At 39.4% G+C, this 24,260-nt stretch overlaps 1 protein-coding gene across 8 annotated transcripts in view; it reads right to left on the reverse strand.

Moving 5' to 3' along the window:
• The window catches only part of NUP88 (nucleoporin 88), a 32,578-nt gene that overhangs the window by 7,142 nt on the left and 1,176 nt on the right, over positions 1–24,260 (reverse strand). For 4 of the 8 annotated variants that reach the window (XM_036341176.1, XM_036341173.1, XM_036341172.1 and 1 more), the window contains exons 2-8: positions 20,753–20,922; positions 19,194–19,319; positions 16,187–16,273; positions 11,437–11,613; positions 8,788–8,974; positions 8,168–8,315; positions 2,006–2,104 (exon numbers count right to left, since the gene is read on the reverse strand). In XM_036341176.1, the coding sequence (XP_036197069.1) occupies positions 2,006–2,104; positions 8,168–8,315; positions 8,788–8,974; positions 11,437–11,613; positions 16,187–16,273; positions 19,194–19,319; positions 20,753–20,922 (994 nt within the window). Of the gene's footprint in view, positions 1–2,005; positions 2,105–8,167; positions 8,316–8,787; positions 8,975–11,436; positions 11,614–16,186; positions 16,274–19,193; positions 19,320–20,752; positions 20,923–21,931; positions 22,548–24,260 lie in introns of those variants that run through there. The other 4 variants (XM_036341179.1, XM_036341174.1, XM_036341175.1 and 1 more) reach the window with 4 other exon arrangements.

Consider the following 24,260-nt stretch of genomic DNA (forward strand, 5'->3'; position numbering starts at 1 on the left):
GTTTTTAACATGAAAGGCTATTAAATTTTCTTAAATGCATTTTCTCTATTAAGATAATCATGGTTTTTGTCCTTTATGCTATTGCTATGGTATATAATACATGGATTGATTTCTGGGTGTTAAACTATTCTTGCATTCCTGGGATAAATCCCACTTAGTCATGGTATATGATGATTTTTATATATTGCTGGATTTGGTTTGCTAGTATTTTGTCAAAGATTTTTCTATTCATATTCATGACAGATATTTGTAGTTTTCTTGACATCTTTGTTTGGTTTTGGCATCAAGGTAATACCTCATAGAGTGAGTTAGAAAGTGTTCCTCTCCTATTTTTTGGAAGAGCTTATGAATAATTGATATTCTTTAAACCAGAGGCCCAGTGCACAAAAATTTGTGCACTCGGGGGGCCCCTCAGCCTGGCCTATGCCCACTTGCAGTCTGGGACCCCTCGGAGGACGTCCACCTGCTGGCTTAGGCCCCGCTCCCTGGGGGATCGGGCCCAAGCTGGCAGTCAGACATCCCTCTGGCAGCCTGGTAGCCCGCAGGGGATGTCCACTTGCCAACAGGGAGCAGACCTAAGCTGCAGTCGGACATCCTTAGTGCTGTTGAGGTGGGAGAGGCTCCCACCACCACTGCTGTGCTGGCAGCCATCAGCCTGGCTTGTGGCCGAGCAGAGCTCCCCCTGTGGGAACGCACAGACCACCAGGGGGCAGCTTCTGCATTGAGCATCTGCCCCCTGGTGGTCAGTGTGTGTCATAGTGACCAGTCATTCCCAGTTGTTCTGCTGTTAGGGTCAGTTTGCATATTACCCTTTTATTATATAGAATAGAGGCCCGGTGTACGGGTGGGGGCCGACTGGTTTGCCCTGAAGGGTGTCCTGGATCAGGGTGGGGGTCCCACTGGGGTGTCTGGCCAGCCTGGGTGAGGGGCTGAGGGCTGTTTTCAGGCTGCCCAAACCCCCTTCAGGGAAGGGGGTCCTGCTTGGGTGCCTGGCCAGCCTGGGTGAGGAGCTGATGTCTGTTTTCAGACTAACCAAGCCCCCTGGCGACCGAAAATTCCAGCCTTTCATTTTTTTGTTTTTATTCACTCCAGCTCTGTGGCCATGGTGACTGGAAGCAGGTATCTGGGGTTTATTTACCTTCTATAATTGAAACTTTGTTGCTTTAAGTGGAGCTCAGAGCCGCCAGGAAGCTTGGCTTCCTCCATCATTGGGGCAACCAAGCCTCCTGCTTGCTCCAGCTCTGTGGCTGCTGGCCGCCATCTTGGTTGGGTTAATTTGCATATAGTCACTCTGATTGGCTGGTGGGCGTGGCTTAACGTGTAGCGAATGTACAGTCAATTTGCATGTTTGTCTATTATTAGGTAAGATGTGAAGCCAGTTTGTCCTGAACTTTTCTTTTTAGGTAGTTTTGTTTATTAATTCAATCTCTTTACTTGAATAGGTCTACTCAAATTTTCTACTTCTTGAGTCAGTTTTGGTAATGTCTTTCTAGAAATTTGTCCATTTCATCTAAGTTATTTAATTGGCATACAGCTGTTCATGGTATCCTATTATAATCTTTTCTATTTCTGAAAGATCAGTAGTAATACCCCTATTTCATTACTAACTGTCATAATTTGAGTCCTCTCTTTAATTTTGCTCAGACTGGCTAAAGGTTTGTCAACTTTGTTAATTTTTTCAAAGAACCAACTTTTGGTTTCATTAATTTTCTACTCCAAAATTATTTTTCTATTCCAAACTACTTAAAAATAAAGTTTTTATTGATTTCAGAGAGGAAGGGAAGCGATGGAAATATCGATGAGAATCCCTGATTGGCTGCCTCTTGCATGCCCCCTACTGGGGATCCAGCCTGAAACCTGAGCATATGTCCTGACTAGGAATCAAACCGACAAACTCTTGGTGCATGGGACAATGCTCAACCAACTGAACCACAAAGGCCTGGGTTTTTCTAAACTACTTTTTAATAGGATCCGTGAAACATACTGAAAAGCACAGAAAACTTACCTGATCCAAGAAATTTATGAAGTTTATGAATCCAAGTTAGTCCAACACTGTGTACACCAGCTTCATGAGTACAGTGGTATCTTGAGGGACACTTGGGATCTGCAAATGGAATCATTAATGATATAAAGGAAGCCAGTGGAAAACTGAAAATATTCACCCCAGCAGCCCCAAAACACGTTTTCTGATGAAAATGATGGAAGATCAACAGGAGATTTTTATTAGGACACTATGTTAGGGGGTCTTTGAAATTTTAAAACCTGAATTTAACTTTCAAATATATTTTAGGTGTTTAAAAAAGTATGATGAATAAACACAATGCAAATGCATTATTTTCTAAATATTAACACAATAGAGTTCACCAAAATATAAACACTTGCTACCAGGTAATCATTTATGCCTTTCTATTTACTTTTGTGCATTTATTTACAGGTATTCAAAATAAAATGACTAGGATAGGTCTGCAGAAAACTTATGCACACATCTACTTACATGAAATTGGTGAAGCAAGTGTACTCCTATAGTACAGGTACACTAAAAGACTTCAGTACAACTGGTTAGTAAATAGTTCTGTCATAAGACAGTAAGGCAGGTATGAAAGGTAAAGCTTTACTTGTCTTGATAATGTTGACCCACAGATAATTTTTAAGTTTATTTTAAGTTCTACTTCCAATTTTTGTTTGACAATCACTTATATTTATACTAAAAAAAATGAGCAGCTGTGCCCTTGCTGGTTTGGCTCAGTTGATAGAGCACCATCCTGTGGACTGAAGGGTCCCAGGTTTGATTCCCGGTCAAGGGCACATGCCCAGGTTGCAGGCTTGATTCCCAGTAGGGGATGTGCAGGAGGCAGCAAATCAATGATTCTGTCATTATTGATGTTTCTCTCTAACTCCCCTCCCTTCCTCTCTGAAATCAATAAAAATATGTTTTAAAAAATATATGATCAGTTGTTATGTAATTTTAATGAAATTTTCTATACTTCTTTTGAGCCCTAGTATTAGTAAGACCATTCTGAGACTAAAAGAGGAGCTCTTAAATACTGATTATTATTTACAAATTAGTGGCTCAGTGCATGAATTTATGCACATTGAAAGGAAATTAATTAGAAGAAATATTTTAATATCGCTATTCACCCTTTCTCTATAACAGAAGTGTCAATCAAATTCATGATCAACAATGAGAGATGGAAACACACGCATGCAATTTACGCCAGTGAGAGCTTTATATGTATTGCACATGCACTAGTCAACTTAGCCTTTTATAGATATAGAATAAACTTGCTTAATTAGACCTGCTTTCTGATTTAGCTAAACTTTTTCCAGCCCAGTGAAGCACCCCAACTTCTCTTTCAGGTAATTGTCAGCAACACAGCAGTAAATATCAACACAAAGCAGATTATTATTGTAGATCACGCAGGGAGAACAAAGGGTAAAATATTTAACTGCAGCAGTGTTTGACTATATTCTGCGCAGTGAGAAAACCTGAAGTCATTTTCAAGGTCCATCATTTCTTCTATTCAGTCAGGTCAAGTTTCTAAACTTTCTAAATTTCTGTTTTCTGGTTAATGAAAAGAAAACAGGATTCCACTGAGTCTCCTATCTATCTACTCCAGGACTTCTCTGAGGATCAAATGAGATGAGGCATGGGAAAACACTTCACAGACATTTGGTTAAAGTGTGAAATATTTGTACCTGGCTATAAAGCAAGTCATATTCCTGGGCTGAAGAAACTCCAAGGAGGCTAGTTGTCGCTAGGGAGAGGAAGCCGGGCGTTGCTACGTGACATCATTACCCAGACGAACACTTAGCATATTAGCCATATATTAGCCATATATTAGACATATATTTCTGAGACTCAGATTTTAAAAATATTAGATAACTAAATCAAGATATAGAAATAAGTATACACTAAAGCTGATTTAAGATGGTATCTGTCATCCATAAGCCCCTAAACTAAAAATTTCTTTTATCAGACAGCCTCACTTTCTTACTGTTGACTTTATAGTATGTACATGTTGTATAGTGGATGTTAAATTATTATTATCTTGTTTTATATGCGGGGGTTCTGCATAATACTCTGAAAAAAGCACTGTGCTGTAAGAAGTTTAAAAATTCCTGGTCTATGGCAATCATTTCTCTGAACAATAAATATTGAAAAAGCTTCTTTTCATCTGCCCATACTTGAGACGTAAGGCTCAAATCATCAGGTCTACTATCATGTAGAATGGCTTTTCAAAATGTGTCTGTCGTGCTAAAGACAGAAAAATGTTAATATTGGGATGTAACAGGAATCTGTTATGAAGAAGAGGCAACATTAATATCTGAAGTAGGAAATTTAGATACCCCCCAACATGTTATATGTAGTTATTTCACTTATGTCATTAAAAATATGAATGTTTCAGTGATTGTAATATACCTTACGTACAATTATGAACAAGTCAAGAATTAGTTTCACATATGAGAATGTTAATTCTCAGAAGAACTACGATAAAAATGCCTACATTTAAGATTTCCCAAAGATACACATCTGTACCTTTTTTTTTTTAAAATATATTTTATTGATTTTTTACAGAGAGGAAGGGAGAGAGAGAGAGAGTTAGAAACATCGATGAGAGAGAAACATCGATCAGCTGCCTCCTGCACATCTCCTACTGGGGATATGCCTGCAACCCAGGTACATGCCCTTGACCGGAATCGAACCTGGGACCTTTCAGTCTGCAGGCCGACGCTCTATCCACTGAGCCAAACCGGTTTCGGCTGTACCTTTTTTTTAACTTTTAAAAAATTGACTGACTTTGGGGGGGTGGGGGGGAGAAAGAGAGAGAGAGAGAAAGCATCAATTTGTTACTCAATTTATTTATGCATTCACTGATTCTTGTATGTGCCCTGACTAGGGATTGAACCCGCAACCGTGGTGTATCAAGATGACACCAACAAACTGAATTACCTGGCCAGGGCACATATATAGCTTTATAAGGAAACCAATTAGTTTATATTACTTTACCTTATAGGTTCAATTTCCTCATCTATAAAGCAAAGTTTCAAGACTTAATATATTTAGACTATCTCTCCCAATACTGTTTAATTAGACATACCCAATGAGTTCTCTTTCCTAGTTTATTATATAAAGACCCCTTAAATGTTTTGGCTATACTTTAATACAGAGTCAAAGTCATTATTACCAAACCTACCCAAAATGGTTAGTGGGACTCTAAGCAGATTAAATCAGGCTGCTCTAAGACTAAACTCCCTCTCTCCACACTACACAGAAGAAAACTTTGAAAGGTACACCTAGTTATTCCAGGCTGAATAAGCTTTTGTTCCTCCTTCTTCACTAAGAAGAAAAGATCTAGAGGAGACTCTGAGAAAGGGTGGAGGGGCAAATAAAATTACAGAATTTTTGTGTTAGAAGGGAACTTAAAGATCATTTGATGTTATCCCTGTTGTTTTCAGACGAGAAAACTGAAGACCAAGGTTGAGTAAATGTCCACTACTATAAAGCCTATTAATGTTAGAGCTGTAACTAAAACCTAGGACACTCCAGACTTCTAGTCACACACTCCTTCCACTCAGCCACTCTGAACAACATGCTCTTTAACTGTCTCATCTGTTTATCCAAGACCTCCTTAGGTAAAGAGAGATAGGTTGCCAGAATGATCTGGAACCAACCAGGTAAATTAAAACAAAAGAAAAAAAGATAAAAAGGGTAACATTCAAACTGGATCTGATTATAACAAGATGTGTTCTAAAAAATGAAAGATATTTTAAAGAGATATCTTAATATCAGTATATTATAATTTGATTTTTTAAAGTTTATTAAAGTTTGTATATCCTTAAGTATTTGAAGCATGAAATATCTACCTTTGACTGAACCAGGAAAAATTCACTGTTATAAATGTGGGTAGATCCAGACTAAAGACCACTATTTTCAAACTTGGAAAATTTGCTCAGTCTTTCTTGGATCTAAAGCAGTCATGGGCAAACTATGGCCCGTGGGCCGAATCCGGCCCGTTTGAAATGAATAAAACTATTGAAAAAAAAGACCGTACCCTTTTATGTAATGATGTTTACTTTGAATTTATATTAGTTCACACAAACACTCCACCCATGCTTTTGTTCCGGCCCTCCGGTCCAGTTTAAGAACCCATTGTGGCCCTCGAGTCAAAAAGTTTGCCCACCCCTGATCTAAAGAGTAATATATGACTAAAAGGATAAAAGAAGCCAGTCTAATTTTTAAAGTCTGGAACCACAGAACAAATAAATTATACAGGGACAGTCTATGACAGTTTTAGTATAAATATAATAAAATAAAAGAATTAAATTTAGTGAATACCCAAAACACTAATTTGAAAAAATATACACACCCCTATGTTCACTGCAGTATTACTTACAATAGCCAAGATATGAAAGCAACCCAAATGCCCATCAATAGATGATGAAATAAAGAAGATGTAGTACATAAATACAATGGAATATTACTTGGCCATAAAAGAATAAAATCTTACCATTTTTGGCAACATGAATAGACTGAGAGAGTATTATGCTAAGTGAAGGCGGAAAAAGACAATACTGTATGACTTCACTTAGATGTGGACTATAAAGAACAAACAAAACAGAAACAGATTCATAAAGAGAATAAACTGAGGGTTGCCAGAGGGGAGGGGAATGGGTGAAAAAGATGAAGAGATGAAGAAAAGCAAATTGGTAGTCATAGAAAAGTCATGAGTATCTAAAGTAAAGTATAGGGAATCTATATATATAAAAGGCTAATAGGCAAAGTGTCCCCTAGGGAGTTTGACCGGGAGAATGGGAGTTCGATCGCTCGCTATGATGTACACTGATCACCAGGGGGCGGCGCAGAACATGGCAGGCAACCAGCAGCGGGGTGCTGAGGGAGCCAGGGAAGGAGAAGGCAGGGAGGTGGGGGGGTGGGGAACATGATCGGCCCTCATCACAGGCCAGGCCCAGGGACCATACCTGTGCATGAATTTCATGCACCGGGCCTCTAGTATAACCAATAATATTGTACACACTTGCCAGAATGGCTACCATTAATAAATCAACAAACAAGTGCTGGCGAGGATGTGGAAAAAAGGGAACCATAGTACACTGTTGGTGGGAATGCAGACTGGTGCAGCCACTGTGGGACAGTAGGAAGGTTCCTCAAAAAATTAAAAATGGAACTGCTGTTTGACCCAGACATCCCCATCTGGGAATATATCCGAAGAATTCCAAAACACCAATCAGAAAGGATATATGCACCCCTATATTCCTAGCAGCATAATTTACAATAGCTAAGATCTGGAAACAGCCCAAGTGCCCATCAGTAGATGAATGGATAAAAAAGCTGTGGTACACACGCTGGCCGGTGTGGCTCAGTTGGTTGAGCATCATCCGGTGCTCCTAAAGGTTGCCGGTTTGACTCCTGGTCAATGACACATGCCCAGATTATGGGCTCGATCCCTAGTACAGGGTGTGCAGGAGGCAGCTGATCAATGTTACGCTCTCAGATGGATGTTTTTCTCTTGCTCTACCTTCCTCTATCTCTTAAAAATCAATGTTTTTTAAACTATTCTTTTAAAAAAAAAAAAGCTGTGGTACATTTACACAATGGAATGCTATGTGGCTGTAAAAGACAGAGCTCTTACCCTTTGTGACACCATGGATGGACCTGGATATTATTATGCTAAGCAAAATATGCCAGTTAAAGAAAGATAAATATCACACAATCTCACTTATATGTGGAATCTAATGAACGAAATAAATTGATGAACAAAATAGGTCCAGAGGCATGGATGCATGGAACAAAATGACAGATCTCCAAGGGGAGGTGGGGGCGGAGGGATGGGAAGAGATTAACCAAAGAATAAACTAGTATATGCATATATGTATAACTTATGGACACAGAAAATAGCGTGGGGAAGGTCTAAGGTGGAGGAAGGGAGACTGGGTGGACAGGGGCAAAGGCCGGAACCTGGGGGGCTTCCGTAATACTGTCATCAATTTTTAAAAATATAAACAGAAAATAAATAATAATGATGATATTGTAATAACTATGTGCCAACTGGGTACTAGAATTATTAGGGGCAGGTGTGGTGTCTTTTCTAACCACCTGAAACTAATATAAAATAAATAAAATGTAAACTGTAATTGAAAAAAATACCTTTGTGAAGTTTGATTGGACAAGAGAAGTCGGAATCAAAGGGATCCTCCTCTCCAGACGCCAGTTTCAGGGCAAGCTCCAACTCCACACATTCAAACACGTACAGAGAAGGAATGAGGTCGGTCCTGGAATCCCAGGACTTTTCTGACTGTAAAAAAAAGCATATTTTTAGTCTTTCATGTCTATGTGAAAATGTACACAATGAAAAACAAAAGCAAAAAGCTGGATCAAATAGTGCTTTCAAATTCTTAATTCCACCCCTTATTCTGACAGTTTTTATAGTCTTCAAGGAGAAAAAAGTCTCCCTTCTTTTAGAAAGACAGGAATAAGCAAGTTCAGAGAAGAGCTAAATCAGTGACTCAAAAGTTCTTTTATATTTGTCAGCGAAGATTGCCAATTTGGTAGAGTCAAGAAAGAAATATGTAGGTTGGTGGATCAAGTAAGTTGGGCACCTTCTAACTTCTTCCCATTTAAATTTTTAAGATTAACTTCGTTCAATAACCAAAATATATAGAGGTGTCAGATAACAAATGAAATTCCTCATCTAAGCATTTATGTTGGTACAGGATGTAAACTAGGTGCCAGAGATACAAATGTGCACACACACTAGGCTGACTTACTGTTTGGTCATCTTCTTCTTCGCCTTCCAGCACAACACAGTGATAGAGCATTCCTGACTCGGTAGCAATCACTAAGATGTTGGGGACACAGGGTAGGCAGAGTATAGCACAAGCGTCATAACCATAGTTATCTTCAGCCGCAGGATGCATAGGCAATGGACCTAACAGCTTTCCGATATTCCCAGGGCTAAAGAAAGAGTGAAACATATTTGGGTGAAAAAATATTGGTGCTGTAAGCTTTATTCTCTTTTCAAAATATACATACATGACAGCATGTTAAACCATTAACTATTATCTATGTTCTGATGACTCTCAATTTTTTTCTCCTGAAATGTTGCTTATCTTCGGGCCTCCAGACCCACATATTTAATTGAATTAGATAAATACATTTACTGAGAGCTACATGACACCCCCACAGACGTGACATTTAATAACCAGAATTACTCTACCATGTGATACTAGTAAGTGTAACAATCCAAAGCTTTACTGAGAAATACAGAAAGGTACAAAAAAAGTGAGGTGTATAAAAATGGCATCACAGATCAGTGGAGAGAGTATATTCTGGGAAGGGGTGGTAAACACCCCAAGCTAGGGAGCAGCATATACAAAGTCCTGAGGCATGAAAGACAAGGAATTAGCAAGAAGGAAACTGAGCTTGGTGTGATGGGAGGTGAAGTACAAAGTCTAAGGCAACAAAGAAGTGAAGCAGATTTTCAGGACTGGCTTACAAAGCAGATGATCTCCATGGCATGTTAGAGAGCGCAGAGTCTATCTGCTGGGGGACAGTGTGTCGCCTGAGGTTTAAATCAAGAGGGATGGAGCTTCACTCTACTAAAATTCATCTGGTAGTGAGAGTAGTAAGGAGAACGACATGGAGAGAACCTTTAAGAAGGACCCAGGCAGAAGATGATGAGGGTCTGAAGGAAGGACAAGGGAATAGAGAGAAGGATGTATCAAGAAATTTTCATGTTAAAATCAATAGAATGTTGGGACTGGACTGATGGAAGATAATGTAGATGACTTTTAGGTTTGGGAATAAGATTATTAGGTAGATCATAGTGTAGACAAATGAGGGAGAGAGTAATAATGTTACACAAAAGTCTCCTGAGAGAGATCATGTGTGGAAGGCAGAGAACACTTCTGTCAAGGAAAATGCAATTAGTAGTGAAGCCTTACCATTCTGCAATCTATCAAGCTCTTTAGTTTTTCTCATCTTTATAATTTTGCATTCTCTCTCTCTCTTCCCTGTAACTACTTTAAAAAAAAAAAAGAATTTACTGCGGTGATATTGGTTAATAAAATTATATGGGTTTCAGGTGTACAATTCTATTATATCCTCTTTCCCCCAAATTAGCTGCCCTTCCTGATCTCAGTATTTATTAATGGCTCACTACCATATCCAAACAATAACTAAGTCTTATTGATCCTTCCTTTGTAGTATCTGCTATGTTCATTTCTCCCTTTGCATTACAACTATCGCAGTTCAAACTCTTGTAGACTTTAAGATAAATTTTACAACAGCTTTTTTAAAAGTCTCTCTGAAAAACAAAAACAAAAACAATTGCCTGGCCAGTGTGGCTCAGTGTTGGAGCTTCAACCAATGAACCAGGAGGTCATGGTTTGATTCCTGATCAGGGCACATGTCCGGGTTGCAGGCTGGATCCCAGTGTGGGGAGTGCAGGTGGCGGATCAATGATTATCTCTTATCATTGATGTTTCTCTCTCTCTCCCTCTCCCTGAAATTAGTAAAAAAAAAATTTTTTAAAGTCTCTCTGCTCCAGTCCCTTCCCTAACCAATTATTTTATCTTCTCCTGCTGAGAAACCATCACTACATTCTTACTACCCCATTCCTACAGAAAAGACCCACATTCCTTAACTAGGTGTTTAAATCCATCAAATTCTCCCTGGGCAGATATTTCTAGCTTTATCATTTAATTTTCCCTACCAGAATCCTCTCCTCTAGCCCCAAATATCTCATTGAATGACACTTGCATTTTTTACTTTCATACTCTACTTCATGCTTCCCTGGTAATTAAAATGCTCTTACCCCTTTCTTGATGCTTCATTTAATCCCGCATTAGACCTTTAAATCCCACATAACATCAGTGCTTCTCTATGAAAATTTCTGTAACTTCTTCAATCAAAATAATCTCTCCTTCTTCTGGGTTCTTACTGTCTTTGTACTGATGTGGTAATTATCTTTTCTTGTGTATGTATGTCTTTTTCCCACAGCTGGGACATAAGACACCAGATTACCATGTCTAACCACCCCCACAATATATTGTTCATATATGATACACAATAAATACTTTTTTGGTTGACTACACTTTGTGAAAAGAAATTCAGTCTTATCTTAAGTGATTATCCAAGAATACTACCGCATTTTCCTATATTAATATGAGTAAATGAAAGGTCCTATGATCTGTACCAGATCTTTCTCCAAATGGTGCAAGCCAAGCAACACCTTCCACAATTCAAAAACATAGATCCCACATCAAACCATGGCAATAAATACATACATACATACATAAATAAATAAATAAATAAATAACTCCAACTATGACAATAAGTAAATAAGTTGAACTACGACAATCTCTACTGGAGCACAATCTGGGCTTTCATTTAGATGGGTCACCTCCTCAACTTACCTGTGTAACAGACTAACATATGTAAGGAAAGTCTCCCCATTCTCATATAAGATGTACAGTGGGTATGCCACTACTTCATCTTTGCCTTTTTGTCCAAAAATATTCTTCGGGATGGCTGCCAATGGCCCAAAGTCAAATGCAACTGCTGTTTCTCCTAGAGATGCAGTATATGCCCTCCTGAAAAGAGATTTAAAAACCACCTTGTTGAAAAAAAATCAAAATGTCCAATAACAGGAGATGGGATGGAAGTGTAGTCAACCAATAGAGAATACCAAAAAACTCTGATTATAAAGAATGTGAAGCAACATTGGAAAATCCTCATAAAATTAAGTGAAGAAGGCCATAAAATTATACAATGCTACTTTAATTATAAAGACACACAAATAGTAAAAATATACAAATAGAGACATGCACAAACACAAATAAGAAACAGGAAGAAGCCGAAACCGGTTTGGCTCAGTTGATAGAGCGTCGGCCTGCGGACTGAAAGGTCCCAGGTTCGATTCCGGTTAAGGGCATGTACCTGGGTTGCGGGCACTTCCCCAGTGGGGGATGTGCAGGAGGCAGCTGATCGATGTTTCTCTCTCATCAATGTTTCTGACTCTCTATCTCTCTCCCTTCCTCTCTGTAAAAAATCAATAAAAAAACAAAAACAAACAAACAAAAAAAACAGGAAGAAAACATGAAAACATCAATAGTTACACCTGAATAGTAGGATGCATTTACTCCACAAATATTTACTAAGTATCTGCTCTGTGCCAGGTTCTGTTGCAAGTTCTAGGAATACACCAGTGAATTAAACAGGCCCTGCTCTTTAGTAATAGAGACCTACAACAGAGAAGTAAACACATAACACAAAGTCAGAAAATGATGCCATAAAGAAAAATAAAGGAGGGTAAGAGGGCATTGATGGAGGTGCTGTTTTTTAGAGGAGGTGGTCTGAAAGGATTCTGGTAAGAGGATACTTGAGACTTTAAGGAAGCAATGGAGCACATCTGGGTTACGTAGGGAAGGAGCAGTTGAGGCAGATGGAAGGACACATGCAAGGCTCTAAGGTAGGAAGGTGGTTAATGGTGTCTAAGGAATGGCAAAGAGACCAAGGTGGTTAAAGTTAGAGAGCCAAGGCACAGAGGGAGAAATGAAGCTGGAGAGGGGGCAGTCAATGGAGTATGGAGAGCAAGAAAGTAGAATGATCTGATTTATACCCAAAGTATCACTCTGGTTGCTATATTGAGTTCAGACAATAGGAGACTACAAAAGATTTCATTTTCTTAATATTTCACTATAGTTTTCCCAATTTTCTATAATAAATATACATTATCTTTTTAAAAAAATATATTTTATTGATTTTTTACAGAGAGGAAGGGAGAGGGAGAGAGAGTTAGAAACATCGATCAGCTGCCTCTTGCACACCCCCCACTGGGGATGTGCCCTCAACCAAGGTATATGCCCTTGACTGGAATCGAACCTGGGACCCAAGTCCGCAGGCCGACGCTCTACCCGCCGAACCAAACCGGTTAGGGCTATACATTATCTTTATAATCAGAAAAGATAAATGATAAAACATGCTGTTTTTATAATTTTAAAATTTAGTGTAATTGATTATTCAAAAAGATTCCAGAGTAATACAAGGTTAATGAATATGGTTAAAATAAAACCACAATTTCATACAGATGATAATCAACATCATTCTAAGTAAGGTATTGTAAGTACCATATCACAGTTTTGTTTATCACATGGAAAGGTATATATATTGTTATCAGGAAGCTAAAAATGAGAAATCCCAATATCCAGAATAAAAGAACTGCGTGAGTTAAACTAAAAAATTAAGACAATAAATGGGAACAGACATAGAAATTAAAGAGACTTAAACTTCCAAGCCATTAAAATTTAGTGGGAACTTATCAAATTTAGTAATATTTCTAATTATCTATCTAATAATAATTGGTATCAATTAATAAGGACTTATCTGTGCCAAGACCCATGCTAAGTACTTTTAATGCATGATCTCATTTATTCTGCACAATAATCCTAATGAGCACTATTATTATTACTTTTTGTCTAAGTATTGCTACCCTAGCTTATTATTTTTAAAAATGTTTTTCCCTTTATTGATTAAGGTATTACAAATGTGTCCTTATCCTCCCGTTGTCCCCCCACCCCACCACGCATGCCCTCACCCCCCAGTGTCTATATCCATTGGTTAGGCTTATATGCATGCATACAAGTCCTTTGGTTGATCTCTCCCCCTTAGCCCCACCCTCCTCTGCCTTCCCTCTGAGGTTTGAGCATCTGATCGATGCTTCTCTGTCTCTAGATCTATTTTTGTTCATCGGTTTATGTTGTTCATTGTTATCCACAAATGAGATCATGTGATATTTATCTTTCTCTGACTTATTTCACTCAGCATAATGCAACCACTGTGGAGAAGAGTATGGAGTTTCCTCAAAAAACTAAAATTGGAACTTCCATTTGACCCAGTGATCCCACTTCTAGGAATATATCCCAAGAAACCAGAAACACCAATCAGAAAGGATATATGCATCCCTATGTTCATAGCAGCACAATTTACAATAGCTAAGATTTGGAATCAGACTATTATTATTTTTTATATTTGTGGAATAGTTATGGAAATGAAGCTTAATGCAACTGAATAATTTGCTCAAATGCCACAGCTGACAAGTGGAAGAGCTGAGATTAGAAGCTAGTTGTGTTGACACCAGAGCCAAAGCTCTGAACAGCTGCATGGCTCTCTTGCCTCTCATCTAGACATGTGTCTGTCAGAAGAAGGTATAAGCTATGGAAGCACTGCAGGGGAGAAAATGTCCTGACACCACAACAGGGCCTATCACCTCCCAGAGGCAGTTACTTCCCTATTGTGGAGATGGACACACTGAAACTGAAGTTAGCTGCTGCTGTAAGACATTAGAATCATTTAACTGAAACTTTCAATTCTGGGGCTATCAAAGAGAATCAAAAGTGATCCCAGGTTGGTGGCAACCTCTAACTCCTAGTAGAAGCTGATGAAAATCCTGTGAAGGAACACACCCCAATTTGTGCTCTTAATATTCCCAAACATCAGTTCAATAATAAACTGAATTAAAGACTTACATTAAGACCCCAAACCATAAAACTCCTAGAAGAAAACATAGGCAGTAAACTCTCTGACATTGCTCTTAGTGATATATATATTTTTTGATACAACAGAAACAAACAAACAAAAATAAACAAATGGGACTACATTAAACTAAAAAGGTTTTTTTTTAAATTCTCACCTGAGGATACTTTTTTAAAAAATTGATTTGAGAGAGAGAGGAAGGGGGAGGGAAAGAGAGAGAAGGGAAGGGAGACGGGTGTGTGTGGGGGGGATATCAATGTGAGAAAGAAACACAGACTGGCTGCCTCCTGCATGCTCTTAGACCAGGGAGATCTAACCTCATCCTAGGTATGTGGCCTGAGCAGGAATCAAACCCACTACCTTTGTTATACCAAACAATGTTCCAACAAATTGAGCCACCTGGCCAGGGAAAACTAAAAAGTTTTTACACAGCAAAGGAAACAAGCAAAACAAAAAGACAACTTACGAACTGGGAGAAGATATTAGCCAGATGCATACGATATGTGATCAATATCCCAAATTTATAAAAAACTCTTACAACTTAACATATAATACAAAAAAAAATCCAATTTAAAAAATGCCAGAGGACCTAAAAAAACCCTCCAAAGATGACATACAGGTGGCCCACAGACGAATGGCTATCATCAAAAAATCAATAAACCACAAGTGTAGGCAAGGATGTGGAGAAAACTCTTGGGCCTTGTTGGTAGGATTGCAAATTGGTGCAGTCCCTATGGAAAAGAGTATGAAGGTTCCTAAAAAAATTTTAAATAGTACCAAAAAAAAAAAAAATTAATAATAAAAACCCAGCAATTCCACTTCTGGGTTTCTATCTAAAGAAACCAAAAAGAGATATATGCACCCCTATGTACGTACGTAATAGCCAAGATATGGAAGCATCTCAAGTGCCCATCAATAGACAAATGGATAAAAATATTGTGGTACATATATACAATGGAATATCACTCGACCATAAAAAGAGAATGAAATCCATTTGTAACAACATGGAAGAACTGAGAGGGTATAATGCTAAGTGAAGTAAGTCTGACAAAGACACACTGTAGGTGATCATGTGTGGTATCACCAGAAAGATTGATCAGGAGGCGAGAGGAATCAGGTTTGTGAGTTCAAGAGTGACTGGGTTAGTGGTCAAAGTAGCCAGGAATTTGCCTCTGTAGTGGACAAGAAAACATAAAAGCCAGGGTCACAGGGGAGTCAGAAGGGCTACCTATGTTCCACTCCAGGTGCTGGGATACTAGTTTGCTGGTCTGGGAGTTCAGCAATCGGCTGAGTGAATAGCTGGTAGGCCTCTACCCCAACACTCTCACCTTTCACCTTTTCTGTACTTTGCAATATTAAAATTTATTCTATTATTCAAGATACAACATGGAATCAGTTTCAGCCACTCACATTTCCAAACTTTCTTGAAAAACTTATCAAGCTAGTAGTTACAAAGACATTCAGATTTGTAACTTCTTGTTATTTAGTCATATTGCTTACTTTTGCTTATTTCTCACCTACCAAAAGCATGCTAAAGTCACCTCTGGAAAATTTGCAATCTCTATTAAAATTGCATTTATAATCTCAATAACCTAATTTGAAAAGCATATCATGACACAAATAAAAACTTACCCTTTATTGAGTATTAGACTTTCCTCTTCTGCTTCTGAAAGTACGATGACCTTAGTGGGTGTCTGGGGCTCACGTAGAGAGTAAATTCTAACAATCAAAAGAGAAGGAAGCCAGCACTTAAAATTCTCTTTCATTTCCCAAAATTGTCCTTTCTTCTACATCCAGTCAGTTCTTGAGAATTTTCCTACCAGTTATCACAACCATTTCTTTGTCAAAGATCTTGCTGTTACTGACAAAGTAGGTACTTCATTTGTTCTTTAACATTAGGAGGTTTCCTTGGGACCTGAAGAAATATTCTCCATCCTTACCCAAACACTTTATTAGCCTACTCCATGGCATTGCACCTGTCTCTTCCACCTAAATCCTTAGCCATACTCACCTTGTCTAGTCATCTCACTACTGCCCCTAAGTTTGCCAGCTTCCTTTCAAATATATCCATCTTCCTCGGCCTGTTAGACAACAAATCTCACTAGAGAAGGAACTACATCTCACTATTTTGACCAGCAGAGTGAGTGACATGTAGCCTACAATACATGTTTCTGTGATATAAAAACTATCACGCCATCCCTATTTTCTCAAGGAAAGTTTAAAACTGAAAAAAATATTTTTACCAAATCACTTTAATTTAAAATAACTTAAATTTTCACAGCATATATGGCTACTGTTAAAAGGAGAAAGAATTTTCAAAAGGTCAGTAATATTATTAGAAATCCAATGTCTCTTACAAAGTCTTTTTACAAATTAACAAAATTAATCACTTATTTTGTCTGACCCACTAAGGATTTTAAAACTTAGTGTGTTCCATAACCAATAAAATACCATCTAATAAATATTTTAAATGAAAATTTGATCCAGTTGAACACACATTCATTGTGGTCTTCCTATAAACTTTACTGACTTCAAAATATACATAAGCACAAAACAGTATATATTGTAATGGGGAATAGTGAAAAAGTAAATGCAACAGACATTGTGAGAATTTCTTGTTGCCCTGAAATTGTCAACAAAATCCACAGCTTAGGAAAAGAGAAGTGCTAAATACCCCATGTCTAAAAAAGAACCTTTAATAATTGAGGCCAGATACTTCCTTTAAGGCTTAAGTGAGGAAGGCCTAGATCAGTGATGGCGAACCTATGACAAGCGTGTCAGAGGTGACACGCGAACTCATTTTTTTGGTTGATTTTTCTTTGTTAAATGGCATTTAAATATATAAAATAAATATCAAAAATATAAGTCTTTGTTTTACTATGGTTGCAAATTCAAAAAATTTCTATATTTCTGGTGACACGGCACCAGAGTTAAGTTAGGGTTTTTCAAAATGCTGACACGCCGAGCTCAAAAGGTTCGCCATCCCTGGCCTAGACTATACTATCTCCCACTGTCTTCTTTTCCAGCACACATAAAAGGAAGACTAAGACAGAGGGTGTCAAGAGTCCTTAGGAGTACAGTACAATATTTGTAATGGGAGGTAATCCCTCCTTTCTTTATCCCCAACTCCAAAACCAAATGGGTGGACAGGGAAGGCTCTAAGAGAAAGTGAGATTTAGGAGTGCCTGTAATAAAGGGAGATCAGTATCTCATTTGAGTTGAATGCCAGATGTGTTGCAGAAAACTACAGGCCACAAAGGGAATTCTTGGGCAAAACTGACATTCCATATCCTAGGGTTGGGGGCATGTGATCACTATGTGGTATCTAATATGAACATATCTGAAGGAGGGAGGCTGGCACAGCATAAGAAAGGACCATGGGATAGTATGCCCAGTTCTCTGTGGTCCCTGGAGGGCAACAAAAAGGATCTTGGCAGTTACCATGACTCCATATGAACGACCAAAAAGTTTAAGTAGAGAAGGGAGGAATATCAAGTTTGGGGCTACTCTTGAGAGTGGGTTCAGGGCATGGACAGCTAATAGAGCCAATGGGAGACAGCTCCTCAATGATGGAGGGAGCTGCCCCAGAAAACACATACACCCCACTGGTGCAGAGACTAGCACATCAACAGGCCACCAGCAGCAGGTGGAACTCAATTAATCTAGGATCAGGCATATGTCCCCCACCCTTCTGCCCCATCACTGACAGATAACCAGTTAGGTAAGATGTTTGCCTCAGCTACCCCATGCTTCCTACTCCCACTATCAAGGAGTTACACCCAGAGGAGGTAGCCCCCTCCTTATACTTCACCCCTACCTCAAGGTGAGTCAAAGAGCAGATCATGCCCTCTCCACTCATTTCAGATGCCTCAAGGTCTGATCTGTGATAGGCCCAGGATATAGTTTTGAAATAGATTTGAGATCGGAGTTTTAAATGGACAGACTTAGTTTTTATACCTAAAAGTAACCAGAAAGCTATGAGATCTGTATAAGGTGCCATTACGGGATCAAGCATTCAGTACAGAAGGAAGGTTTGGTAGAGCAGTTAAAAGCAGTGATTAAGAAAAATAAAACTGGAGGTATTTGTATCTCAGTTAGAATCTCCCCATCAACTTTTTACATAAGGCAGATACAGAAAGTTAACTGATAAAAGAAAATCTGTAGTTTTAGAGCATTTAATCGTCGAGTACAAAACCTGAAAGGGACTTTAGAAATGATTAAATCTGCTCATTTTATAAACTGGAAACTAATGCTTCCTATAAAGAAGCTTGAGATCTCAAAGACAGAAGTGGCATTGGGACAAGAATTCAAATCTCTCAATTCCCAATTATATTCTCTTTCTCCTGTCACATTACCACCAAAATAGTGACATAAAGAAAATAGTTTGTGGAAGATTATTTTATCAATGCTTACAAGTCAGATTAGGATAGGAGAGACTGGAAGATTTTGAGAGGAAATAGCAGTAATTAAGGCATGTAAGTTACAGCAGTTAGAATGTTGAGAATGGGGCTACAACAGCCATCAGACAAAGCATTCTAACATCCAAGGACCCCTTTAGTGGTACCTTGAGCTATTAACTGGAAAACAGAAACAGAACTTCCCTATTCACAAAGCTGTAAGACATAAAAATAAACTTTACCTTATTACATTGTCTGATGTTAACAGAACTATGTGGGGATCCAGCATTTCACTTGGATACCAGGCAGCATGCTTTAGAGTCAGAGAGGTAGAACTGGTGAAAAATCTCTCAGCAATTGGAGTGGTACTAAAATAAAGACAACAATTTTCCAAAACATTTTGTAGCTCTTCGATGAAAAACATTCTAAAGGAACACCTATTTTAACACACTTTGCTCTGCTTTCCTTCAAATTTCTTTCACTTAAGTCTTGCTAGAAGAGCATTCAAAGCACCTACTCGATTAATATCAAAGAATCAAAATAAAAAGTATTTTTCAGATATATTACCTTATTTGATCTTTTTAGTAACCTTGTAAGAAAAATACAAGAGCAGATATTATCATTCCTATTGTAGAAATGAGGAAATAGAAATTTAGAAATACTTCAAAGGGACCCAACCTATAAATTACAGAGCTAAAGGTGGATTTCTATCTTATATTCTTTTCAACAGAGCTTTCAGACTCTCACTTTTCTGAGTTTGTTGAAAAATAATACAAAAGTAAAACTTAATTGAACTTATGAACAAACTGTGATTCATAGATAATAACTGCTATTAAAAAACCTTATTTCTCGCCCTACCAGGTTTGGCTTAGTGGATAGAGTATCGGCCTGTGAACTGGAAGGTGCTGGGTTCGATTCCGGTCAAGGGCACATGCCTGGGTTGCAGGCTCGATCCCCAGTAGGGGGCTTACAGGAGGCAGCCCATCAATGATTCTCTCATCACTGATGTTTCTACCTCTCTCTCTCTCTCTCTCTCCCTCTCTGAAATCAATAAAAATATATTTTACAAACAAACAAAAAACCTTATTTCTCGCCCAGCAGGCATGGCTCAGTGGTTGAGCATCAACCTATGAACTAGGACAGTGATGGCGAACCTTTTGAGCTCGGCATGTCAGCATTTTGAAAAACCCTAACTTAACTCTGGTGCCGTGTCATATATAGAAATTTTTTGATATTTGCAACCATAGTAAAACAAAGGCTTATATTTTTGATATTTATTTTATATATTTAAATGCCATTTAACAAAGAAAAATCAACCAAAAAAATGAGTTTGCGTGTCACCTCTGACACGCGTGTCATAGGTTCGCCATCACTGAACTAGGAGGTCAGGGTTCAATTCCTGGTCGGGGCACATGCCTGAGTTACAGGCTCGATCCCCAGTAGGGGGCATGCAGGAGGCAGTGGATCAATGATTCTCTCTCATCATTGATGTTTCTCTCTCTCTCTCCCTCTCCTGTTCCCTTTGAAATAAATAAAAATATGTATTTAAAAAACAAACAAACACACTCCTTATTTTTACCTACTTGAAAAATAGCCTGACTTCTATTGAGAGAGCAACATGATAATTCAGGAAGAATAAAAAGCATAATCACACATATACTATAAACATTATTGTAAAATGCCAATGTGCAGACCATCTGGAGTATTCACAGTAAACATACCTCAAGAACCAATGGTCTTGAGTAATTTTCTGCATGTATTACAAATTAAAAGATAACAACTAAATGGAAATACAACTTACCTACAATTCACTGTTGATTTGCCACCTTCAAATTCAGAATTCTTCCCCCATCTTTTAGGTAATTCTAATACCATAAGTCCTTTTATTCCTATAAGTGCTATGTGATGTTGCGTTGGACTTAGTAAGACTTGGTAGATTTCAAACAGGGGTGGGTTTATGCAAAGCAATCTCTGAAATTAAAGCAAACTGGTCAAAATACTTAATTTTAATGTAAATATATGTGGCAATTACTTGAAAGCACAGTACTGCTTTAGTTTTCCATAACTGAAGGGTAATGAAGCATTCTGGATAATTACACTCGAGCCATTAACTGAAGAAACAGTTCTAACCATTTTGACTGGAATGTTATAAAATGCATCAAATTTCCCTACCTTGATAAATAAATATTGCACATAAATTTCCTCTTTATAATCAAGCTCCAGCCTCCCACTTCAGCCTCAACCCTCCACCATTCCCCTCTTGTACTTGACACTCCAATCAGATTAACTTGTACTTCTGGGTAATTATTATGCTTTATTATGCTTCTCTGTTTTTGCATACTCTCTTGTGTTTCTCTTCCTGCAATGCCCTCATTTTCCTTTTTTTTGGTAGCTAACACATTCTTGGAGGAAAGCCTCGATACACTTTCCTCCCCCCAAAATATCCCAGGGATAAGTGCATCTTTTCTGGACTGACTCCTGTAGCACCCTCTATTACAGTCTTATCACCCTGCATTCTAAGTATCTATTTACTTGCTCATCCCATACAACTACGAATATTAAGAATGAATTACTTAGCCCTGACTGGTTTGGCTCAGTGGATAGAGCGTTGGCCTGCGGACTCAAGGGTCCCAGGTTCGATTCCGGTCAAGGGCATGTACCTTGGTTGTGGGCACATACCCAGTGGGGAGTGTGCAGGAGGCAGGTGATTGATGTTTCTTTCTCATCGATGTTTCTGACTCTCTCTATCCCTCTCCCTTCCTCTCTGTAAAAAAATCAATAAATGAATTACTTATGAATCTGTGTCTTTCCTCTCTGTTATCTTTAGCATAATATAATTCACTCTCAATATGTTTTAGTGAAGACAAATGAAGAACTCAGAAGCATTAATAAATGATAATTACTACATTATATTAGAAATAGTACAATAAGATAGAGAATGGGTTTAAGAATTTCTGTAGGAAGTAAAATGGTGCTTTACCTATGCAGGTATGGAAGTGTTTGTCTCAGCATCATATGTCCTCAAAAAACATCAGTTCTTCCTATTCTCGTTACCATGTTGCCTTTTTCTTTTCTTTCTACTTTCAGTAATAAACCATGAAATTGCCAACGTATTGCTTATCCTTATGTATGAAGAATCCCACTAAGTCAAAGTCCTTTTAGACAAGACATCGTGAATATGAGATTTCTATCAATTATTACTGATGTCTATAAGCCTGTTTGTTTTTTTTAGTTGCCTTTTTGCTGATTCTGTTTTTCCTCCTGTCATGGTTCTTTCCTTCTTTTCCCTATCTTCTCAACCCCCATTTTCTTTCTACTTGATTTTGACAGTCTACCTCACATCAAATAGAAGCCACCTTTCTTCTGCTACACACAATCCAATTACCTTAAATCACTTGTGACGATCAGAGTACTTAGGGGTTTTTGTTTGTTTGGTTTCTAAGGCACCACTTACGCTTTTGTTAAACTCGCAACTCATGCTAAGCTGCTTTTTTGCCTATCTCAGAGTTTTGGATCTTCTGGAAGACTGAGGGTCATTCAGACAAACACTAGTATTTACTGAGAGCTTATGTGTTCCAGGAGCTGAGTGAAATACTGGAAATACCTAAGAAAATAAGTAAGGCATCCAGAGGCCATGACTTGGTGTTTACTGTCTAGAAAAGTAGACAATAAATAAAAATAAAAAATTTACTCATGACTGTGCCAAATGCTGCACAGCAATGTAGGGTACCAGTGAAATATTGTGTGCTGAGCATCTTGTAAGTTACTCTTGTAAACTGAAATATTAAAGTAAGTAGATTGTAGACCTGTGACCTATTTTCAAAACTGCAAAAATATATCTAGCACCTCTTTAGCTTCAAATCACTTCTCATCAACAAGAATCGGACAATGCCACACATTAGATGTGGCATTACAATGTTTGCCAAGTTTTTTAGTTTTTAATCTTTAAAAGAATCAGTTTATTACCAACTAGAGGCCCGGTGCATGAAATCTGTGCACTTGGGGCGGGGGGAGAAGGGGGGTGTTCCTCAGCCCAGCCTGTACCCTCTCGCAATCTGGGAGCCCTCGGGGGCTGTCCAACTGACAGCTTAGGCCTAACCCAGCAGTCGGACATCCTTAGTGCTGCTGTGGAGGCGAGAGAGGCTCCCGCCACCACCATTGCGTTCGCCAGTCGTGAGCCTGGCTTCTGGCTGAGTGGTGCTCCCCCTGTGGGAGTGCACTGACCACCAGGGGGCAGCTCCTGCATCTAGCGTCTGCCCCTGGTGGTCAGTGCATGTCATAGCAACCATTCATTCCTCCTTTTGGTGGATTTGCATATTAGCCTTTTATTATCTACTAGGAGCCCAGCGCACAATATCACAAAGCGTAGACCACTCACCTGCAGCCCTGCCTTTACACCCGAACCTGTCCATGCAGAGCTCCAGCGTACCTGGCCCAGCCCCCAAATCCTCTGGCCGCCTCTGGCCACTTCAAGACCCGACCTCAGTCTCTCCAGTCGCCCCAGGCTGGCCCTGCCTTCTCTGGGCGCCTCCCCGCTTCCGCCCTGTCTCCAGAGCAACACGGCGGCTCCGCCCCGTCATGGCTCTGGAGGAGAGCGTGGAAGCCTCCCGCCTGCTGTGCTCCTTCCCTGGCAGGTGGGCCGCGGGTACTCAGAGTGCAAGCGGTGGGTAGTGAAGGACTGGGGAAGGGGGTGCTATGGGCTCTCACCCCTGCCCTCCCCAGCACGGGATGGTCCCGCCACCTCTGGGTGCCTCCCCACTTCTGCCCTGTCTCCGGAGCAACGCCCCAGCTAATATGCTAATGACCTGGTCGTTACCTGTTACAGCGTCCCACTCATTAGCATTTTAGCTCTTTATTAGTACAGATACATATATAAAACCCTAATATGCAAATAGACCAAACAGTGCAACAAACGAATAACTGGTCGCTATGACATGCGCTGACCATCAGGGGGCATGCGTGGAATATGGCGGGCGCTGGCCAGGGCGGGATGGTGGAACAGGTGAGCAGGGGGCGCCAGACCAAGGCAAGGCGCCGGTCGCTGTCATTGGGGCCAGCCTCTGGTGGTTACTGAAAATTCTTTGCTCCCGTGCGCTGTGGTCCTCCTGCCCGGGCACTCGCACCTGCTGCTGTCGCCGGCCCCACTCGCACCCGCTGGCTGGCACCAGTCCCAATCGCTCGGTGCTGTCAGCATGTGTGAGCAGCAGCTGCTGGCCCCAATTGCCCCTGGGGGCTTCTCCACCTCCCCCTGCTCCTGAGGAGCCTTTGGGGCAGCAGCCGTTGCTTGCACCCACTGACAGCACTGGCCT

The sequence above is a fragment of the Myotis myotis genome, unplaced genomic scaffold (assembly GCF_014108235.1).
Source record: "Myotis myotis isolate mMyoMyo1 unplaced genomic scaffold, mMyoMyo1.p scaffold_m19_p_17, whole genome shotgun sequence".
Lineage (NCBI taxonomy): Eukaryota > Metazoa > Chordata > Mammalia > Chiroptera > Vespertilionidae > Myotis > Myotis myotis.